The 16,422-nt window shown below is 48.9% G+C and overlaps 2 protein-coding genes across 3 annotated transcripts; both read right to left on the reverse strand.

Moving 5' to 3' along the window:
* Nucleotides 1-2,864: 2,864 nt before the first annotated feature.
* On the reverse strand, nt 2,865-4,480 carry tal2 (T-cell acute lymphocytic leukemia 2). 2 transcript variants are annotated; one of them, XM_067228301.1, is made up of 2 exons: nt 4,389-4,480; nt 2,865-3,935 (listed from the first exon to the last, which is right to left on the reverse strand). In XM_067228301.1, exon 2 carries the CDS (start codon nt 3,929-3,931, stop codon nt 3,587-3,589), a length of 345 nt encoding a protein of 114 aa, XP_067084402.1. In that variant the 5' UTR covers nt 3,932-3,935; nt 4,389-4,480; the 3' UTR covers nt 2,865-3,586. The 2 variants fall into 2 exon arrangements, with proteins under 2 accessions (XP_067084402.1, XP_067084403.1); XM_067228302.1 differs by having other exon boundaries at nt 2,865-3,938; nt 4,389-4,471.
* Nucleotides 4,481-7,586: 3,106 nt separating this feature from the next.
* On the reverse strand, nt 7,587-15,942 carry LOC136933102 (protein shortage in chiasmata 1 ortholog). Its single transcript, XM_067228483.1, has 23 exons — nt 15,829-15,942; nt 15,597-15,738; nt 15,426-15,515; nt 15,208-15,340; nt 14,975-15,069; nt 14,620-14,868; nt 14,443-14,481; nt 13,745-14,305; nt 13,383-13,559; nt 13,080-13,274; nt 12,799-13,044; nt 12,244-12,443; nt 12,091-12,163; nt 11,923-11,992; nt 11,560-11,735; nt 11,243-11,348; nt 10,629-10,740; nt 10,305-10,426; nt 10,090-10,177; nt 9,817-9,948; nt 9,449-9,598; nt 8,122-9,190; nt 7,587-7,861 (listed from the first exon to the last, which is right to left on the reverse strand). Exons 2-23 carry the CDS (start codon nt 15,715-15,717, stop codon nt 7,776-7,778), a joined length of 4,290 nt encoding a protein of 1,429 aa, XP_067084584.1. The 5' UTR covers nt 15,718-15,738; nt 15,829-15,942; the 3' UTR covers nt 7,587-7,775.
* Nucleotides 15,943-16,422: the final 480 nt, after the last annotated feature.

Consider the following 16,422-nt stretch of genomic DNA (forward strand, 5'->3'; position numbering starts at 1 on the left):
TGTACAAGAAACGTACCTAAGACATTTGTAACATTCCGTAAGCCAGATAAACATGGCTGCAGAGGTTTTAGCTGAGAAATGCTGGGAAGATGACTTTGCAGGCTGTGATAACAAGCTGATTGTGCAACAACAACCATGTACACTTTAACCTAATAGCAGAGTGTGTGAAAGGTGGGGAGGCATAATTCAGAAGGCCTAAGCTGTATATTTATGTGTGTGGGCAGTTGCTCTTTACTAAAAAGAAGTTGTGAATTTTGATATAATACATGTATTTCCATATAAAATCTCCATATGTCTTATTTCTGGAGAATGAGACAGCTGATTTCAGTTTGGGGTCAAAGGTCATCTCTGCTATAATGGCTTTGTGTGTGTTTTCCTCAGAAATGTGACCACCTAGAGTGTGGGTGTGTAAATCTCAGTCCTGGCACTTTGGCCCCGTATTGTCATCGTAGATCCCTATTGGAACGTTCCAGGAGTGTCTGGGAAAACAATGAGGATTTAAATGTCTAATTTTCAGAACTTCTTTGTTTCTTCCCTGGCTTGTTGTGTGGGTTGTGGACTGTGGAAGTCTTGGTTGATTTAATACTATTCTGTATTTGTGTGGGATGTACAAGAATATACGTTTTTAAATCATTACTTCTCTCTCTCTCTCTCTCTCTCTCTCTCTCTCTCTCTCTCTCTCTCTCTCTCTCTCTCTCTCTCTCTCTCTCTCTCTCTCTCTCTCTCTCTCTCTCTCTCTCTCTCTCTCTCTCTCTCTCTCTCTCTCTCTCTCTCTCTCTCTCTCTCTCTCTCTCTCTCTCTCTCTGCCACTGGAGTCCTGTGAGGATCTACTCTCCTCCTCTACCATCCAACTACTGCAGGGGTTTGGGTTACAGCGTGTTGCTTTTTGAAGTATACATTTGCATAATCAGATTAGGACCCGGAATTGTCAGTGTGGTCTCCCTGTAAGAAAGTGCTTCAGTGGCGAGAGGGTGCTGTCCAGCCCAACAATAGGGGTCTCTCTCTCTCCACCCCTCTCCCCCCCACACACACACACGCACTCACACACACGCAGCAACGAGTTTGCACCTGCATCCCACTGAGGGTTGGTCATCTCTGACTGCCTGTGTTGGAGCGATGGAGAGAAGGGAGGGGGGAGAGGGAGGGGGGGGCGCGGGGGCTGAAAATATTTAAACATGCAGAGTGTGAATTGGTTTTAAGGGGATAAAGAGCTCAGGGCCTATCGGTTGGCACCCAGCTCCAGAAATTCTTTTTCACAGGCGCGTCAGCCGGGAGAGCAAGGGCCTGCCTGCACTGATCTGGTCCATTGTGATAAGCGATTCAGACAGTGTGCTAGACGGTGATAAGGAAATGTGCTCTCAATAGACGATTACCCACGTACTTGGGAGAGAATAGTCAATCAGGCAAATATACTTGAGGAGATGAGCAGCATACAGATTTGATATTTTTTCCTTTTTCGTCAGGGTGTTCGATAATCCTGGTGAAAGTTGTGGAAATAACATCCGCTGTGTGTAAATATTTTTCCTCTAATAATGTATATTAGCCGACATTATATTAATGAATGTTTGTTCATGTGCTTCACATGAAAGAAGCCTTGAATGGGCAATGCTCACTGAAAATACAGTAAACTGTAAATACAAATTATTACAAGCACCAGGAGAGCGATATATACTGTCTATATATCATACTTATTGCAGTGTGAAAAATGTATATAGACAAAATGAAGATAATCATAAAAAGCCACATCCTTCTAGTACAGCATGGCTGGATTCACCTGTCCATTCCCACAGGCCTGTGTGTGTGTGTCCAGCTGCCTTTAGCTCCGTGTACACACCATTAGTAGGTCTAACAGTGGGAAGAAAGAGGCGAAAGCCTTAAAACCAACTGTGTGTTTACCCTTCAGCTCAGTAGGAGCAGCCATTTGGCAGGAAATAGATCCGATTTCCACGGCAACAATAGGTGATTAAGGATGTAAATGTGTGACCTCTGTGCTTTTCGCTGATGACATCCCAGCTAAAGGGTGCAGATCAACAAAGGACGACTGTTTGATGTGTTTTAATTTGTCAGTTATATATTTTTATGGATTCTTTTTAATGTGTTTCTTTATCGGATTACCTCCTATGACATTTATTGCAGAGCGTCATTAGGCTTATGTATCCCTCTAATGTAGTTTAATATTATCTTGGATTAAAGAGTATAAAAAATGGGCTATCCCAACCTCCAATGGGTGTATTTGTCAGTTACAAATATTGTCAATAAAGTGAACAGCTATTCTATTCATGGGCAGCTTTTTACGTGGCACAAGGTTTATCCTGGCAGAGTAAGCTGGTATGAGAAGGGTTTTGCATTGTGTGTGGTTAGGAACTCGGTAGTATCTAAATCCACCCTGTACCACTGAGCTGCTCTAGTGTTTGGTCAGTGGTCAGAGTTTGACCAAAGGCTGACCTGTGACTTCAGGCCACAAGTTAAGCTGTCCTTTCTACCTCTGGGCCTGGACACAGGACGCAGGTCAGAGGTCAGCGCTGTGTCCACAAGGCCTTCAGAGGGCTTGTAGTGGACAATCATGGCTTGACCCATTGAGCAGGAACAACAGTGTTTTGTCTGCGGTCAGGCAAAATAACTGAGGGAGCAGGTGTACTCTTGACTTCCTCTGTTGTTTTGGGATTTGTGTTACATACAAAAATGGAGTAAGATGTGAAAATCCCTGATGCTACGGTATCCACCTAGAAAATGGTAGCTTCTCTCTCACGAATCAAAATATTGGCAACCAGATTTATGAACAAATAATTTATTAAATTCCAATAAATAACATATAAATAACATATTCACAAATAAATCCAAATAATTTACAAAACCATATTGAAACAAGAGTCAAATAATAATCTTTGGCTACATGACATGCCTGTACAAATAGAGCAAACGCTTAAATAGTTCAATAGACAGACGAGACGGTCCTTCTAACGAAATGCAAAGAGGATCGTCGTCACTCAACGTCTCAATCCCCGAAATCCCAATAAATAAGAAAAGAAAGTTGTTGTTCTTTTTTAACTGTAGAACTTGATCATATCTAGTGCTGTAAACAAGTAGGGTTCAGATTCATTCTCATCATGAAATCAGCAGGTCAACACTGAGGTGAAGTGCCCTGGTTTTTGTAAAATAGCCTGTAGTCCCTGGTGAATCGGACGCTCCTTTATCAAGGAAAAAAAAACACCTTTCTAGAACAGTCTTGGACATTTTGCACATATTTAAAAACTCCCTTCGTCCCCATTCCAACCGACAGGTACGTTAACTGAAGACATGACGGGAGAAGACATCCAAGATATATCCATGCAGATTACAGATTGAATTTAAAAGGCTCCCGCTCTCCACATTCTTAACATTTCAACACTTGATGGACAGGGTAGCTACAACCAGCGTTTCATTCCACTGGGACACAAACATATCCTCTGCATGCCCGACCCAGGCGCTGGTTTCAACTCAGCTCAGAGCCAAATAAGAGTCTGTAGATGGGAGAGAGGGGGGGGCTGTCACAACTTCACCTCAGGTACCCAGCACTCCGGTGCCTCCCTGGGCTTAGAGGCTCCCTCTACCAGGCCTCGGAGCTGTCGCAGCTGGATCCGGGAGAGGGGGCGTCCGTGTCGCTGGTCAGGCCCAGGCCCCAGGGCCGGGAGGAGGCATGCAGGCGCTCCACGTTGCCCCTGAGGAAGGTGAGCAGGGCGTTGGGGGAGTGGGAGGCCGGCTGGCCGCCCTGGCTCTCCAGCAGCTGCACCAGGAAGTTGATGTAGCGCATGGCCAGGCGCAGGATCTCGTTCTTGCTCAGCTTCTTCTCGGGGGGGTGGGTGGGGATGAGTTTGCGGAGCTCGGCGAAGGCGGTGTTGACGTTGTGCTGGCGCCAGCGTTCCCGGGTGTTGGTGAACACCTTCCTGGTCATGATGCTGCTGGAGGGGAGAGGAGAGACATGCATATAAGACACTCTGCATGATAGTGCCAAAGTGAAATGATTACTGCTTAAGTGGTCTGATTTGATGATGTATTACAGTAATAAATAAAAAAAGATTATTATTATTGACAACAGTACTATATCCCATAATAATGTTGACTTAAACATTATTCAATTCAAAACTAAATATCTGAATAAATTCAGACATGTAATTAGAGCTACACTATGAAGGACGCATGATGCCAGTCGTGAGTACAGAAACAACGCCTTTGCAAAATGTCACTTCACACATTCCTGGTACTAAAATCCCATCAGTTGAATTCCTTCCGCTTTCAATGAAACACATCTTTTTTTCGATCGGTTCCCCAAAACCTTAAATTCTAAAACACACACAAAAAAATCTGTCTTCAGAGGTAGACAAATCCTGTTGCATATTCCGTCGTCTCACCTGTGAGAGTACTGCGAAGGTGTCGGGTTATCCAAACGTGTCTTTCTCAGGTTATCCGTACTGTAGAGGTGTGTCCAGTTGGTACATCCACTCAATCCAGTCTTCTCATGCTCTCTGGCTGTGTGCGGAGAGAGAGAGAGAGAGAGAGAGAGAGAGAGAGAGAGAGAGGGAGGGAGGGAGAGAGAGAGAGAGGGAGAGAGGGGGATGGCTGGTGCATGCATGCATCGCACATTTTTATAGCGGGGTGAGTCCCATTGTGTGACGTGTGTTGTCGTCGAGCCTCCCCTACAGCCGGAGGCATTGTGTGAGGTGTTAACTTGAGAGTGCTGCTTCCACACCAGTATTCCCTTGCTGCCTGGTTAACAGAAAATGCCTGGAGAGAAAAAAACAAAAGGCTAACCTAAAGGGGTAACCATTTGAGTTTGGAGGTATTGTGCGACCAAAGACAATGCAACAATTTTCAACGAGAAGTTAGAAACCTCTCTTTCATTTAATAGCCACTGACATTTCATGGTGAATATGTCAATTGATTCCCTCCTGAAAAGGAATTTTTTTTACAGTGTACAGTAGCTGACAATACATCCAAGGTTCAGGTCCTATTGACTTGGAACTGAGATGTTTCCCTGCTTGATCCTCTCCTTGCATTTCAAAACACTTGTTCCTGCTCATGCTTCCAACATTAGCCACGGCTATGCCGGCCAGTCCAACCTTCATATCACTAACGACTGCTACCATTGAATTCACCCCCGATTGGAGCACAAAAGGTAAAAATACCACATCCAGATTGACAGTTGAACAATGTGGGTTTTGTTATGACTATGGTAATCTTGTTTAGCCATCCCGAGGCCCACACATAAATTACAGGGAACATGGGGACACCAATTCTCTGGGTCACAAGCATGAGCGCTAGCTTTCTCTCTCCTTCCTTTCCCCTCTCTCGCTCCCTCCCCCTCTGCCTCCCACTTTCAACCTCTACGCAGATCCCAAAAAAAAACGACGTCTAGTTTAACCAATTGTCACTGTTCTTTTTACACCCTTCAAGTGTTGTTTGAAAGACGCAGCCTTCCATAAAAGTCTCTCTGTGTGGAGTAGAATTTACATAATCCGATTAGGGCCGGGATTAGCCCGGGCCTGGAGAACAGGCCCGATGGGGCCGGAGATGAATTGGTGCCATTCATAGGCCTTGCTGCACTTCCAAGGGGCTGCACCTGCAGTGCTGCTGGGACTCCGGGGGTCTCTGGGTCTCTGGTTCCTTCGCTGCAGGTCTGCAGACACACTCACAGCACGCCCCTTCAGCCAAGCCGGCCCCTCCAGACCCTGAGTCGGTGCGGCACTAGACCGAGGTAAGGCCAGCCCTAACCATGAGGCATCATTTCATCTGTCTTACGTGGACGTCAGTTGGCTGCCTGTCTCGAGTTGTTTGGCTCCCGACGTGACATCCCAACAAAACAACATTACGTTTACATTTATGCATTTAGCAGATGCTTTTATCCAAAGCGACTTCCAAGAGAGAGCTTTACAAAAGAGCATAGGTCACCAATCATAATAACGAGATAGCCCCAAACATTGCGAGCAGCCTAAACATGAAGCATACATTGTGAAAAACCAAATAAGTGCCAACGGGAAGAACGATAAGAACATTGGAGCCATTGGGAAGCATTTAAGGGAAAATACATGATTATGTATCTTGATCGAGTTGGTATTCAATTGAATTCCGTTAATTTCATGTATCCTGAAGGAAATCCAAGACAATGATTATTGGTGTTCAAAATAATAGTAAAGATGTTATGAGATAAATGGAAGGGGAAAATAGACGCAAAACACAACAAAAAAAGTCAAGTATGAGAACTGTTCTGGCTTCTCAGGAGCGAGGCCCTATCAGGCCCATCGGTTCTCTCTGGAGAACGGCCTGCTGGGGTATAAAACATCAGTCTGCCGTATGACCTTTAGAAAGTGTGGCCCGGCCAGAAACCCGCTCTAAAGGTTAGGTTTAAACAGCCTGTCAATTCTCACAATATGTCTTCTATTCACGGCAGGGCCAACGTGTGGCAGGGCGATTACTGCACCATTACGCCGCTGTTTACCTAGTCTGCGCGCAGACACCTCTTAAACCGCTCGCTGCTTTTGTTCCTCCGCCATTAAAAAACAACCCTTTTTTCCCCTCGTTTTTTCCATTTTGTTTGGTGTGTGCTTGTGAGCGAGGCGGTGTGTCCAGAGGAGGAGAGAAGATGGGAGGCTGGGTTGGTTGTAGACGGTGGTGTGAGGGAGGTTAGCGCTAGCTGTCTGGTGGATGTGGTTAGTGAGGAGGCTGCTAGGCTGGCAGAGATCACTGTCCCTGGGGGGGTCTTTGTCTAGGGCTCATTCCTGCGGGAGCTGGCTTCAGTCTGCTGGCTCGTGAAGATAAGGACTCTCTCCACACTCTGAGAGCCGCTGATAAGGGGATTGCAGCGCTCAAACGAAGAAAAAAAACTACCGTTTGAGCTCCAAAATGGGAGAGACTTTATCAGTTTAACTGGAAAAATGTAGAGAAAAATACCCCTTTAGTAAAAAAAAAAGAAGCAGATTTTTTATTACGAAGTAGAATAAGTGCTAAATATAACCTTGTATTAAAGAAAATACATCTGGATGGAGACACCTTGTTCTAATTTTGGACAGTAAAATAGGTGTTCATGTCAAATTGGTTTTCAAATGAAAATTAGTTTAAAGATAATTATGAAGTGTAAAAAAACATTTTCCTGCTAATATTAAAACTCGAAATAAAAACATAAGCATTTGAGCCATGAACACTTCTCGCATCAATTGAAATATTTGGTCCCCAAACACTATATGACCTAAGCTTTTCATAAGTTCTGCTTTGACAACACAATGCTGTTTTTAGAGTCGCCCTCATACAGAACTGTGCTACTTTGGCCCCATTCACATTGAAATGCAGTCTGCCTGACTACAATAAAGCCTTTTTAACTAGTTGTGTGGTATTCAGTAGTAGTATAGCTCCAGTAATGTGTCTTATTGTTGGTAAACACAGTGGCAGCACTTCTGAATGGAGGTTTTACTGCAACACCAGTCCACCTGCTGCTGGTCTCCAATAGGAAGCAGACAAGAGGAGACAAGACCCTTGTTGTGATCCCAGGCTGACCGCTACATACTGGTCACTGGCTAAGAATATACATGAATTGATGAACAGAAATAACTGGAATAAATACATTTCATTTATTTTTAAATTAAACGACATAGAATCAATAACTACAACACTTGGAGAGCATACTAGCTTAATTTAACTTGAAATAGCTCGTCGTATTATTTGTTTACAAAACAATGTGTGGTTAAATAGTTGAAATAAAGAACACCATTGACATGAATCTGCTCCTGTCTGTGGTAATGTCCTATCTAGAAAAACCTCAGTCTGGTTTGGCCATCGCTTCGTCCCGGAACCTTCTCATAGCTGAGCTTGCCTCGCTTCACGGGCGTCAACGCTGAAAAAGACACCGACAGCAGATGAGACCTACATCAGGTATTATTCTTTGTTTCCCACATTTATTATCCAGCTCCTGTCGAGATGCTACATACTATTAGTACATTTCTTTTGATAAAAGCATGTGCCAAATGAATTATATGTAAATCACATGTGACTAGCTTAGCAGGAGCTTCTCAAACGTAAGCGATACAAATGTGTTGAACCAAAGTCAATCGATCATCATTCAATGTAGGCAGCTATCAGACACTTAGACGTTACCTGAACTGAACATTCCTCCTCCGGCCGCCACCCTCTTCCTCTCCTGGCCCGTCCTGAAATGATTCCCGTATCCGAGGGATCCCACCAGGCCGCCTCGCCGCTGACCACCAGCGTAGTAGGGACTCCCCCGGCTGCCTGCCCACGGCCTGGCCCTCCTGGGGGAGGTCAGGTAGCGGCTGCTCCCTGGGTGCTGGTGCTCGCTGTGGCCGTGGGGGAAGAAGAAGCTGGGACTGGTGGGGCAGGCTGGCTCCTGAAGCCTGAAGCCGGAGGAGGCGTGCTGGAAGGGGTTGCTCGCGGCGCCTGGGTCGGCTGGTTCTCTTTGGGATCCGTAGACCTCGCGGTGTCTAGACCAAGGTTCTCCGCCCCTCCAGTTGTGTTCTCCTTGTCTTCCTCCTCCCGGAGTCCTCCCCCCGTCGCTCTCCTCCTCCTCTTCCTCCTCCTCCCCCCCCCAGGGGTTGTCGTTCCCCCAACTCTGCCGGACGCTGGAACTCTCAGAGCCGAAGGGGTGGCTCAAGTCCACCTGGAGAGCTGCATGGTCGTCCGTGGTTGAGACAGGGTCGTACAGGTGGAACCCTCCTGCTACGCTCCCAGCACAGGGGGAGCTGGGGAGGAAGCAGTCCAGGGCTCCAGGGTGGGTTTGTGGGTGATGTTGGGGCTGGTGGTGTTGGGCCTGGTGGTGTTGGGGCTGGTGGTGTTGGGCCTGGTGGTGTTGGGGCTGGTGGTGTTGGGGCTGGTGATGTTGGGGCTGGTGGTGTTGGGGCTGGTGGTGTTGGGGCTGGTGGTGTTGGGCCTGGTGGTGTTGGGCCTGGTGGTGTTGGGGCTGGTGGTGTTGGGGCTGGTGATGTTGGGGCTGGTGGTGTTGGGGCTGGTGGTGTTGGGGCTGGTGGTGTTGGGCCTGTGGGTGTTGGGCCTGGTGGTGTTGGGCCTGGTGGTGTTGGGGCTGGTGGTGGTCTCTGGTTATCCATGGGGGGCTGGGGGTTACGGGGGCTGTCTGAGGAACATTGGGGCGAGACTCTGGAGGGGAGGGGGTGGTGGCCGGCTTGTACAGGGATGTGATTTCGCTGAACAGCTGAAACACATGGAATGGAGAGAGACCCGTCTTACAGAACGACTTTGTGAAAAGGGGTGACAGACAACTGAAATTAGCTGCATACTTCGAGGCCGGGGCGTTTACGAACGGTCACACAGTGACTATACCGCATACCGACATTCACTTTCAACTGTCTAGTTCTAGGACTGAAACAGTCACCAGGGAGGTTGACTGCAGTGGAGCCGTGGCCATGACAGGGTCAAGGGGGACGACACAGAGAGAGGCTCTCCCGGTCACCTTGACGACTTTGAGGGGGACTTCAGGCAGCAGCTCCTGTAGCTGGGGCACAGGGGCCCCCAGGAGCCACTGGAGGGACGGGGCTCTGCTCAGCATCAGCTGGGCCACCATGGGGTTCACACAGGGGAAGGCCAGGAGACACTTCTCTTCCTAAGAGAAACACACACACACACATGGGCACGTGAACACACACATCCAGAGATGGAGACGCACACAATGAGGCAGACACACATTCATATACCCACAGATGCATACAAACACGCACATGTACATAAATGAGGCGAGCTTGGACACAAACACAACAATAAACACACCCGTGAACACACCCACACAGACCGTTTTCCCCATCTACAGTTCTAGAACCACACCTCTGAGGGCATCACAGACAGCCATTCTCTACTGAGGTAGGTAAAGGGGTCAGTTTTACTGGACATCAGGGTGCGGAAGGCTATCTGGCAGATCCACCTGGCTATATCCTCCATCTCTGGCACGATCAGGACCTAACCACACACAGATCAAATCAAATCAAACTTTATTGATAGAACAGGACAGAACACAGCCTGGATGGAGACCTAATACTAGGCGGGCATCCTCTATAGATCATGTTTATGAAGACATAACGGCTGAAAAGGTTGTTTCACCTTAACATCCAGATCTTCAGACTTCAGGCCAAACAGGACCAGAGAGGAGTAAATCAAGACCAGGTTGTTGAAGCCCTCACTAGTCAACCTGCATCGGCAGAGAAGCCCCTTACACATGACACAAAACCAAGCTATGGGACATAAAACGTACTTGTGTATTATGTGTGTGTGTGTAGTGCACGTGTACATGTATGTGTGTGTGTGTGCTGGCCCACCCTCCTCCCTGGCTGTCTGGACAATGGATTAGGAGCCAGCAGCAGCTGTACTGCAGAGACAGAGCGGTCAGTCTCAACACCACATCCTCACAGGCCCGGCCTCGACACAACTCGTCCTGCTCCTGCAACACACACACATTTAAATATACATGCACCCACCCACACATACATTAGACATCCATATAAAACACCCCCCCCCCCCACACACATATACACAATTGAACAAAAGTTGATATGAGTGAATAGCCATACTGTACCAAGAGGGGTGTTTTGTGTTAGGATACAGTGGTAAACGGCAGTGCATCGTCCATGGGCTCGACCTACCTGGATGACAACGGCAGTGTTCTCATCCACGGTGACAACTGCGTAGTGGTGAGTCCCTCCTAGTCTCTCTAACGACTGGGAGGGGCTCCTCTCCAGCACGGTCATGTTATACCTGGGCCACACACACACATATGTACGTGTATACACACACGCTGACGCACAGCCGTTCACACTCACTCAACAGAAGTCTCTTCTATATGTAGTGTTGAAACTGCAGGAGTGCCACAGTGTGACCCTGGACTGCTAGTGACAGTGTGACCCTGGACTGCTGGTGACAGCGTGACCCTGGACTGCTGGTGACAGTGTGACCCTGGACTGCTAGTGACAGCGTGACCCTGGACTGCTGGTGACAGCGTGACCCTGGACTGCTGGTGACAGTGTGACCCTGGACTTCTGGTGACAGTGTGACCCTGGACTGCTGGTGACAGTGTGACCCTGGACTGCTAGTGACAGTGTGACCCTGGACTGCTGGTGACAGCGTGACCCTGGACTTCTGGTGACAGCGTGACCCTGGACTGCTGGTGACAGCGTGACCCTGGACTGCTGGTGACAACGTGACCCTGGACTGCTGGTGACAGCGTGACCCTGGACTGCTGGTGACAGCGTCGACTCACGTGGACTCCAGTAGGTGCAGGAGGAGGGGACAGTTCAGCAGGCCTTCTGTCACAAACACCGTATGGGGAACCTTCTGTTCCAGCGACCCAGACTCTGGATCATCATCTGAGGGATGCGCGCGCACACACACACACACACACACACACATCCGCCAAAATATCAGGAAATGAAAAAGCCTTGAAGGAAAACCCTTGAAAGAAACCTTGAAGACGGGAACCTTTCACTCTGTGAAAAGTTCTTGCAGCGCTTGACATTCTCCAGTACATTTTTCAGACACCATCTAGTGGTTTCCGACCCTAGTTAGAACAGCACTGACTGGTGTTGTGGAGGCTGGTGCGGAAGGTCAGGTAGCAGATGTTCCTCTCCCGGCAGACAGACGCCCAGGGGGAGGGGGGCGTGGGGTCGTACTCCACCACCAGAGACAAGCTCTGCCAGGGGAAGTCTGCGCCCACGTGCTGGCCGCACACCACCACACACATGCTGCCGCGCAGGCTGGGTGACACACACACATACCGACACACACACACATACCAACACGCACAAATCCCGACACACACACACACCCACACCGACAAACACATAGAAGGCGTTTAGAGGAAGACTCTCCTCACCCTCACGATAAGTCGTTTGTGGATATGGTTTGTAGTTGTGGTTCAGGGAAAGATTTAAAGAGGGCCACCTGTTCAACACTTTGGCTTTATCCAGCTTCTTCCTGCCCTCCTCGGGACACAAAGCAGATACAGTCTGACCTGCAACACACACACGCAACTTAAGATACGAAAAGATTCCTTGACATTTACGGCTGTAGATTATGTATTATGTATCTGGTTAAAGCTCATTTCCATACCTGTGGCTTGGGTTAGGCCTTTGATGATCATGGCTCTAGTACAGTCTGACCCTGACGTTACAATAACCAGAACCTAGGACACAGACAAAATCAATAAAAACACTTAACAAGCAGGACAAAGGTCTGATGCTGTCTTAATGTAGAAGGGCTGACTTTGGACGCCTGGTTGTGGCTCTTTCCGTTCTGTAACCAGGCGTTTATGTGCTCCTGCATCTCCAGGATCTTGGGGTTAGGTTCTTGGTTCCTCTGGCTGAGGAACAGGAGAACCTGCAGCCTCCGGCCCAGCAGCACCAGACCCTGGTCCTGGTCCTGGTCCTGGCCCACACACACATCACTGGCCCTGGACAGGAAGTCTGGCACAACACCACACAACAGGAGGGGAAACAGAATGGCTTAAACGAGGGAAAAGTGTCATTTTACACATTTACATTTAGTCATTTAGCAGACGCTCTTATCCAGAGCGACTTACAGTAAGTACAGGGACATTCCCCCGAGGCAAGTAGGGTGAAGTGCCTTGCCCAAGGACACAACATCATTTGGCACGGCCGGGAATCGAACTGGAAACCTTCAGATTACTAGCCCGATTCCCTAACCACTCAGCCATCTGACTCCCCACATTTAAACTGTGATATATTGGAGCCCATTCAACGTCAGATTATCTGTTATCTCCACTAAATATCCCAAACCTGCCAGAGGCTGAATACTGACCCACAGCAGTGTCGAGGTCACACTTGAGCAGCAGATCTTTCACCGTCACCAGGACATGGATCACAGCCGCCTGGTTATACATCTCCTCGCGGTCTGCCGTGACATCGACAGGATCGGCGACAAGCCTCGTTAATATCCCAATGATTTCCCCGGCTTTCGAAAGGTCAGCCACACATTTCTGAGCAATGTGGGCCCTTGGGGAGATGACGCAACACCTTCTGCAGACATCAAAAGCGATCTCTAGGCCTACGGTGTGGTGTGTGCTTGGTGGGAGGTGCGGCCCGTCCTGTCTGTCTCACCGTGGTCCGGCCCCAGGCTGAGCTCCTTCTCCTGCTGCTTGAGGAGGAAGCGGGAGTGGTCCGGAGCCAGGCTGTGGAAGTCCTGGCAGGCTGCTGTGTTGAGGCCCAGGTCCCCAGCCCTGGACAGGCACACTCGGGCCAGAGTCCTCAGCTCGCTGAACGCACGCCACTGGCTCTCTACGGCCAGGGGAGGGGACAGGGGTCAAACACACTGGGCCGATGTGTTTGACTTTGTGTTTATTTATTGGAAGAGGCGGAATTGTACCTTCAGCAGGGACACTATACCTGTGGCTTGAACCTCGATCACTCTGCTGTCGTGTTTGTCATCAGCTATTTTATTGGTCGTTTCCTGGACTCTGATTTCACTTCCTGTGACTGCGGGTCTCTCATAGGCTGGCTTGGCATCTGGGTCCACCCTCTGTTCCATCACAGGTGGCTGTGGTGTATGGCTCGCCTTAGGAACTAATAAAGTCAAAGGTCCAAAAATGTATAGAATATAACCATACAAAAAAATATCACATTTAAAAGTTGAATTAAATCTAGCATTCGTTGCAGAGTAAGACCCCATCAGGAAACAAACCATCCTATAGAGCACATATACATGCTCCAACCACACTGCGTGGCACAGGACCCTGCAGCCTGCGTACCTGGGGGGCTGGAGCAGCTCTGAGGCACCACAGGGACATGGTCTCTCTGTAGGGACCTGAGCATCATGAAGCTGGACAGGGGGTCCAGGCCCTCTGGAGGGCCAGTCAGAGGGACACTCCTACGGCGGTCTACCACACAGGGCCTGGGGGTGGGGATGAGCCTAGAGGTGGGGGTGGGGGTGAGCCTAGGGGTGGGGGTGGGGGTGAGCCTAGGGGTGGGGGTGGGGGTGAGCCTACAGGTGGGGGTGAGTCGGGGGGATCTGGCACCCTGAATCGACTGGATATCATCCCTTCTCCCAGGTCTGATTAGCTGGTTGGATTTCTCCTGGGAGGCAGGGCAAACACAGACTGAACTCCCAGCTGGATTTGCAGAACTGGCTTTGTCATTGGAGAGGAGCGCAGTGAAATCAGACACAGCCTTGTTTATAACGTCATCGCTGGAGGAGATTGCCGTTCCTCCTGCGATCACGCCTGCAGCTGATTGGCTCTCCTGGTGAGGCTGTGGTGTTCGAGGAGGCGGAGTCTTCGGCATGGACTTGGCTTTGACCTTGGTGGATGGCCCTGGAGGTTCAGGAGACACGAGGAAGCAAAATGTTACAGCCTTCTCTTGCAGCCCCTTCTGAAAACCAGGCATACTGTCTGAAAGGGTAAACTTCTGCTGTGAACCACAAGCACAACCCCAATGAAATGGAACTGACCGGAACGAGCGGAATCGTCAATAGACTCATTCAGGATATCTGGGAAAACATCAAGCATGGCAAGAAACACTGTGTTAAATGTTCACCGACGTGAAATACATATTCAAGTGAAAGTGAGACTGGATGTGCAGTGTGGCCGGTTGCCACGGTCTACTGAGAGAGGGAGGGAAGGCTTACAGTCCATATGGCTGGGGGACAAAAGTGTGAAATCCTCCATCTCATCCCTCAAAGCATCAATAACACGAGCATGCTCAGAGCTCATGCTCTCAGTGAAGTCATGGCAACCAGTCAGCCCTTCGGACAGTGCTGGTGAGACTGCTGGTGGATCCGTTTCCATGTCAACAGAGCTCGACTGGCCAGTGGTAACTAGTGTCAAGGCCTGGGTCAGGGGCTGGAAGCGGACGGCAGGTCCAGACGACACAGGCTCTGTCGGAAACGCAAGACACGCGTCATTTGCCGTGCGGTCAAACTGCCTTCTTCTCGCGCCGAGGCGAGGGATAAATGTAACCCCGAACTGTACAATTGCTTTTACCTGTCAGCAGGAATCCCAGAACTAGTTGAGTGTGTCTCTCTGCCGTCCACAGAATCTTCTCCATCTCCTCCTGCTCTCTCTCGGACACGAAACAACTAGAACACAGACAGTCACAGAGGCAAAGAAAACCGCACAGTGCTCGTGGCCTCACTCTTGGTTGCTGGTGTCGATTTATCAATTAACAACGTTCACTCTCCCTTTAATTCCTGGTTACATGACGGTGTGTGACTTACTTCCTATAGACGGGAGACAGTTGCTCAGCTGGGATATTGGCGGGAGACAGACCCATCTGGGACAGGCTGATCTTAGGAGCTGGGGTCAGGGGCAGGTCCATCTCTAACTCCGTAGGAAGCATCAGATAGCCTGCTAGTAAAAACGAACCTTCATCAGCAGGCAGACACAGCACACTCATATAGGTTTTCCTTAACTTTACAGGGAAATAGAATTGTACCTGGTGACCTGAGATCGGGTGTATAGGGACAGGAAGTGCCTGGCCTGTTTGGCACTTCAAACTGAGATATATCCACAGACGGATGCGTGTCTGAGGGATGAAAAAAAAAGAAAAAGATTTGAGCAAACAGCTTGGATCCCTAGAATAACAGCTCCAGACCCAGCACTACACCTGCACACTGTAGATCCAACCACGAGATACGATCATCCATCAACTCCTGGGTAACATTCAGTACATCGCGGGGGTTTGGAAAAGAAATGCAATATTCGTTCTTGAGCGTATAGAGGTCCATCTCAACAGGCAGCAGCAGAGACTGTAAGAAAACAAATATTGACTAAGTATAAAGGTTTCAGTCATAATTCTGCACCTATATATATATATATGTCATTATCCTCCATATTACCTCTTCAATCGACACTATTTCTTTATTGAACACTTCCTCAGTGTTTGAAAATGCCTCTGTGCTCTCTGGCTCTTCATCATGAGGTACCTCATAACTTGCACAATGCCTAAGAAGACAACGAAACAAAAGGGTATAATAATATCAATGTCTCCCTCTCTGACAACCACCACTCCGTGTTTGAGACATTCCAGGAGGCTGGAGATGAGCAGCGGGCTGGTCATGGTCCCATCACACGGCACCTACAGGAGCATGGTGTCCTCCGAGAGGCATCCCCCTGTGGGGCTGAGCAGGGGGTCTGGCACAGGGAGGGTCCGGAGCCTGGCTAGTTTGGCCCTCAGCGTGGGCAGGTGCATCCTGAACTGGGGCAAGGGATCGACAAAGAGAACTTCTTCTGGTACGAGGAGATCTGTGGAAGGGGTGATGCCATTTAGACGACACAGGCAAGAGATCCTTTGAGGGTTTAGGCTGGTTATAGGTCCTCATCTATGGGCATTTATGAATCGCTCTCCATGTCATTGCTTGGGTTATAAAAGGGTCAAATCTTGATTTAATATCCAACACTGGCAGATAATACTATAAATTCAGAATATACCC

This window comes from Osmerus mordax, chromosome 24, assembly GCF_038355195.1.
Source record: "Osmerus mordax isolate fOsmMor3 chromosome 24, fOsmMor3.pri, whole genome shotgun sequence".
Lineage (NCBI taxonomy): Eukaryota > Metazoa > Chordata > Actinopteri > Osmeriformes > Osmeridae > Osmerus > Osmerus mordax.